Source organism: Dermacentor silvarum, chromosome 2 (assembly GCF_013339745.2).
Source record: "Dermacentor silvarum isolate Dsil-2018 chromosome 2, BIME_Dsil_1.4, whole genome shotgun sequence".
In the NCBI taxonomy this organism is placed as follows: Eukaryota; Metazoa; Arthropoda; class Arachnida; order Ixodida; family Ixodidae; genus Dermacentor; species Dermacentor silvarum.
The window spans coordinates 86958636-86964635 of record NC_051155.1 but is presented as its reverse complement, the minus strand read 5'-3'; the positions used below and the strand labels follow the sequence as shown (position 1 = coordinate 86964635).

At 44.4% G+C, this 6000-nt stretch overlaps 1 protein-coding gene across 1 annotated transcript in view; it reads right to left on the bottom strand.

Moving 5' to 3' along the window:
* Positions 1–597: 597 nt before the first annotated feature.
* The window catches only part of LOC119441593 (lipase member J), a 58475-nt gene continuing 53072 nt past the window's right edge, over positions 598–6000 (bottom strand). Inside the window, exon 9 of the mRNA XM_037706201.2 lies at positions 598–2689. Coding sequence (XP_037562129.2) covers positions 2420–2689 — 270 coding nt within the window. The 3' untranslated portion in view covers positions 598–2419. The remainder of the gene's footprint in view (positions 2690–6000) is intronic.

Sequence of the window (6000 nt, the reverse complement as noted above, 5' to 3'; positions counted from 1 at the left end):
CCTGATTCTATTGGAAATTATCTTGGTGAATATTTTATACAATACTGAAAGCAAGCTAATGGGCCTATAATTCTTCAATTGTTTAAGTGAAGAAATTAATTCTTAATAAAGCCTACATTCACCCATAAAGCCTACAGAAGGAATTTTGCCACAATTTTCAACAGACATTATCGGAGAGCACTCAATTATGCTCACTAGCTACTCCATCTTCAACAGCAGCACTTAACGCAGGGACAAGTTTAAGAATAGGCTTGCTTTGACTACCAATTGAATTTATGACATCAAAACAGCGGGTGATATACCCCACTACCCTCACCCCTGCGACCCCGCGTGTACACACATTGTCTGTAACCAGATGCCAGATGCTAAGACGGATCTTTACCAACTTACCCAATTCGCAATGCTAGTAACATCAGCGATTCCACATGGTGCATGATCGCAAAAGAAACATGGAATCCATTTAAAGATCGTGAGAATTGACATAGTGCTTAGCAGTTTAAAGGGCAGTAGACTAGAGGACTATGCTATAGCATGTTGGAGTTAGAAGTGAAGACGAAAATGAAAACATCATGAAGACAATTTGCAACGTGGGCAATGTTTTATTTATAAAGTCTGTGCAAACATCATGCTCGCCACATGCAAATCACAGAACGTGGCAAGTCAGAGGATGCCGAAACGTCACCGCAATGCATATAATTTAAAGTGCAGGTATTAAGGAACGCGAATTTGTACTGTGCCGCAGTAATGGCATGCACATTTTATTCAACGGCTAATTCTCATTGATTCTAACGGCATAGCAGCACATGCACGAAAGAACATCAGACAGGTAGTGTGCGAAAAGTCGTTTGTTTCAAAAGTCACAAGTTTATCAAGCTGCCCAAAATCGCAAGGTACTGCGCTGCAGCCCAAGTCGTTCGCTATTCTCGGAAGGAGCCAAGCACGTTAGCAGAGTCCATACTGTCACCTCGCGCTACTAAGCTTCGTATGATGCCTGTCATTCTTGACATTACCTTTCGCACGACCGCGATTCATTCATTCTCGAGTTCAGTTTCAGCGCTGGAGGACAGCAATCAACTAGCATCAAATCTGCATAGAGGAGGCTGCAAGTGTTGAAGGTAGTGCTGCCAACCCTGGGTAAATTTCCCTAGCTCTAGTGACTTTAGGCTTCGTTTAGGAGCAAGGAGAAATTTATCTAAATCTGGAAAAAAAAATTGCACTAAGACTTGGCGGAAAGAATAATCTCAGAGACGTGAGAAACCACTGCCGCGACGCCGCGATGACCGATACATGGAACTGATAAAGTGACGGCGTGTTCGGAGTTAAGTCAGTGCAAATTACTTTTGCATTAGCTTTCTAAATGTAACATATGACCATACTGCAGCGTAATGAATGCATCTTGCCAAGTAGACGACAAGGTACGGATGTCCTGTGCTCGTAAACGCAGCACTGCTACTGCGCTTTCGGCATTTGTATACCTCTAGTTGTGCTGTCGATTTAGGTGCCCTTTGAATAAAATATTATTATGTAACCAGCAAAACGAACCTATGCTGCAGTACCAAACAAAGTAGCACAGGCAAATCTCGGTATAAGCGAGCATATATACCTAACCCTAAGTACGGCAAGGTGGTTGTGGCGCTGTGCAGCTGCAATAAAATTTACCCGAAACCGCACATAGGTAGAGCATGTTATGCCGCGTGGCACACGAAGCGAAAAAAAAAAACACGGACAGAGTCCCATTGTAGAAACTAAACGGTCACGTGTTTCTGTGAGTTTTGGCATGCATGAAAACAGAAAATTGGTCGTGTATCAGCGTGCTGCGCTGCAAATGACATGTAAGCGCGCAAGTGTAGTGGTACTACGTCAGCACGTCGCGGCATGCAAAGAAAAAATCATTGCACATATTTTACATTAGTGTCGTGAAATGGCCCACTAATTTGACCCTGCTAAATTCGGAAAGGGTAGTCCGGCGACCATATTTCTTACAATTCGAATAAGATTCCATGTTAACATTGGCAGTTTGTTGTTGTCCTAAATTCGTTTGCATATATAGGAAAGTATAAACGTCCTGATATCTTCTGTGAATATGGCTTCAAGCAGCAGGCTGTGTTGTTATCAGAACTTGCAATGCGACATCATTTCAGCTTTAGTGAAGCGACTTGAGAGTATAAATATTTTAAAACATGCTTAGAAATAAATTTAAATTATAGTTCTGCAGTCTATTTGCTTAAACATCATCTTTACAGAAACCATAATGACAAACTGAACAACCCTATCAGTAAAAATGCTGAAAAATAAGAGAATTTTCGTAACCGAGTTAAAGAAAAACAGACTTCGAAGGCTGGTAGCACTGCTTGAAGTTGACTTCCAGGGTTTACCAACGCGTCGCGTTTGCTTTTCTTGACACGCGTTTTCTAGCAGCTCAAGCGGCGGGGCAAATTTCTCCCTTGTCATCGTAGCGTGAGAGGAAACCTAGCAGCTCTTTGTGAAGGTATATTCCGTTGGTGGTAGACACGAGGAAGTGAACGTGCGTGTAGAAGGGGTCGTCGATGTAGTAGCTCTTCTTGACATGTCGTTGCAGTGATGTCAGGAGTTCGCGCACATCTTCAGGGGGAACGAACTCGTCGCCGGCGCTCCAGAAGATCCCCAGGTCGGTCTTTACGTTGGACAGCTCGTATTCCGGAACACTCCGCTAGAAGCGAAAGAAAAATGATCACAACAAAACAGGAAAAATCTTAATTCCTTCTCTATTTCCTGCTAGTTCTACTGTACGATGTACTATGAAGCCTACTTACTGCAAGGTACTATGAAATGTAAATCACATGTCATCACAACTTCACATTGTAATAATTATGCGCAACTGCATTTCAGAAACACGTAGGACATTGTGCACAGAACTTCCGTCACGTGCACATGTAGTCGCCGTTCACAAGTGGCGGCCCTTCTGTCATAAGTTAGCCGGTGTGCTTTTTGTTCCTAAAAACAGTTTCTTGTGGTCCGATCGCTTTTTTCATGTGTCTCTCAATGATTATCTCGCAGTGCCTGTACTTGCAAAAACTTCTACAGTACGATGATTTGTGAGCATTCTGCACCTCACCGAACATTCCATTACGCTGTTTCCTTTAGCCGTCATTACATTCCACACATTGTTATGGCGGTACAAAGCGCCAACTGGCGCAGGCATTCGCAGACCGCACTTGTTTAAACCGTCAGGCCAGGCAAGATCGTGCTATAGTTCAACCGTTCGGGTTTACGTGAGCCAAATTCCTGGAATATCAAGCTAGATAGAGTTGCCGTGCCTGTTTGGCGCCTTTCGCGCCGCCAATCGTCGAAAGCTGTCACGTGGAACTTCAATGTTCACATTAAAAGCCAACGTAGCAGCGGCATTCCCTTCCCTGGGCTGGTTTCAGCGCTGCTGTCCGTGCTGAGAGCACCAACACGTTTTTAACGGCACTCTTCCTTGCATTCACGTACGCCACAGGGAGTATTGTCTTATAGTTCACTATACTTTAGAGACACGATCGTTGTCGGTGTTTTTCAGCGCCAAACTAAAACTATTTGCTCTTTGTGTCTCCATTATGGGGCAAGCATACAAATACTCGACCCTGTACACTGCCGCGTTTGTTGTGTTATTTAAGACTGAGATAACCGTTTTGAGCATATCTATATAACTATATATCTATCATGACAATGAGCAAAACGAGAACAAGGTGAAAACAGGAGCCAACGTTTCGACAAGTGGACTTGTATTTTTCAAGGCGACTTGCTCTACTCGGCACAGGATATATAGGCACAGTTCTCTTAAAACGGAGAGAGGGTAAGGCGGGTGGGCGAGGGAACGACCGAGGGTGTGTTAGCGGCGAGGGTGCAGAATTGAAAAGAAAGGTGTGCTGCTCAACGTCGGTAGAGGAATGCCAGGTAGCGCGATGTCTCATCTCCGTTGGAGGTCAGTGAACTATCGTCTCTCTGAAAGAGAGCTTAAAGTAGCGGCATAAAATGGTGGTCGTGGTAAAAAATGAATAATATATAAATGAGCGAAATGAATGAAAGAAAGAAAAGGGAGGAGGAGAGTTGGGAATACTATTGATAACAAAAAAGGTAAAAAAGACAGCTAAGCCACCCAATGAAAAGTAACTCAGTGCTGTTGCCTATGGTATGAAATTTCGCATAGCGAATAGATTCTAAAGCTTCCCTAGAAAGGTTTATGCCTATTGGTTGCAATGTCTTAAATTTATGGATGAGGTGTGATTCTCTGTATTTTCTGTCTTGTGCAGAACAGAAATTTGACTGTAGGATATAGAGTTTAGTTCATCAAAGTTATGACCTGGTTGGTTGAAATGCTTGGCGATAGCTTTGGGAAGCTCTTTAGGTGTGTCCGCGCGATGTCCGCTTAATGTGACGTTCATTTATTGTCCCGTTTCACAGATATATTGTTTCGTACAGTAGTAACAATCAAGCATGTAAATTCATCTACGCTAGTGCAAGTAAAAATAGTTTTCACTTTGTGTGTATAGCTAATTGCGGTGCTTCTAATTTAAAGGCCACCTTCAAGGTGACGGCATGTTTTGCACATGGGGCGAGAACATGTTTTTATTACATGGGAATGACGTTGGCTGACTTTTGCGTCCAGTAACATTTCTTTAAACTTTCAGTCTGAGAAAAGCGTTCCCGGTGGTACCAAGGGTTACCTGTCGCCGAAACAGAAACTTTAAAGAAATGTTAGTGCGTGCAAAAGTCAGCAAACATCATTCCCCCGTAATAGAACATGTTCGCGTTCCATGTGCAAAATCTGCCGGCACCTTCAAAGGGATTTTAAAATTAAAAGCGCCGCAAATAGCTATATACACTAAGTATAAACTAGCTTTGCTTGCACTAGTTTATATGTATTTGCATGCTTGAATGTTCCTTCTGTACGAAACAATATACCTGAGAAACGGGACAATCAATGAACGTCACATTAAACGCACATCGCGCGGACACACGGCGATGGCTTCCCAAAGCCATCGCCGAGCATTTCAACCAACCAGGTCATAACATTGATGAACTAAATTCTACATCCTACAGTCAAATTTCCGTTCTGCACAAGACAGAAAATACAGAGAATCACACCTCATCCATATATTTAAGATATTGCAACTAATAGGCATAAACCTTTCAAGGAGAGCTTTAGAATCTATTCGCTATGCGAAATTTCAAACTATAGGCAACAGCCCTTAGTTACTTTTCATTGGGTTGCTTAGTTCTCTTTTTATTTTATTGCGATAGCAATTATATGGACACTTCCACCGGATTTCTGCCGTCGGCGTCGCCGTCGTCGTCGCCGTGAGGTTCCGTATAGATAAAATCTTCGCCACGCGCCGTATGCCCGAGCGGAAGCGTGCGGGGACGCACGCTGTCACGGAGAGCAAACGCACTCAATCTTCCACGCGCAAGCAAGGAAGCGGGAAGCGAGCGCCGGAGGGAGGGGGGGCGCATTTCTACTCTGCCAACAGCCGCGCGCGTCGCTCGCTCGCACCGTCTCTTATCTCCACACGGCTCTGACCTTTATGCGCTGTGCATTCGCCGGTCAGTTTCCATAGAAGCGATAGACCGCACGTACCTTAGCCCGCTGCGGCGTATGCGCTCGCTGCCAGCGTTTTGACAGTCGTTGGCTGCAGTCATTCAGTGTGATCTATTCATGTTTGTGCGCGCTCACACCACGCTTGTTCATTCAGTTAGTAATAGTCGGGCCACATTTTCCAACGCACGCTACACATGCAATGCTGCCCAGATCGGCAGTGCAGCACTACAGGTGTGTCCCTTCGCACGCGCTGCCCACGGTAAGCGCTTCTCATCAACACCACCGTTTCACACGCGCCTTCTCGTGGTCATCGAGTCTCTCTTCATGTCGGTCTACTTACGCCGCAGCACACCTGCTTACTTAATCAGCTCATGTTTACTACAATTCATATTGCTACCAAGGCCGCTCACCTTACTTCGTATGACATTGCTGTGTTGCTATCG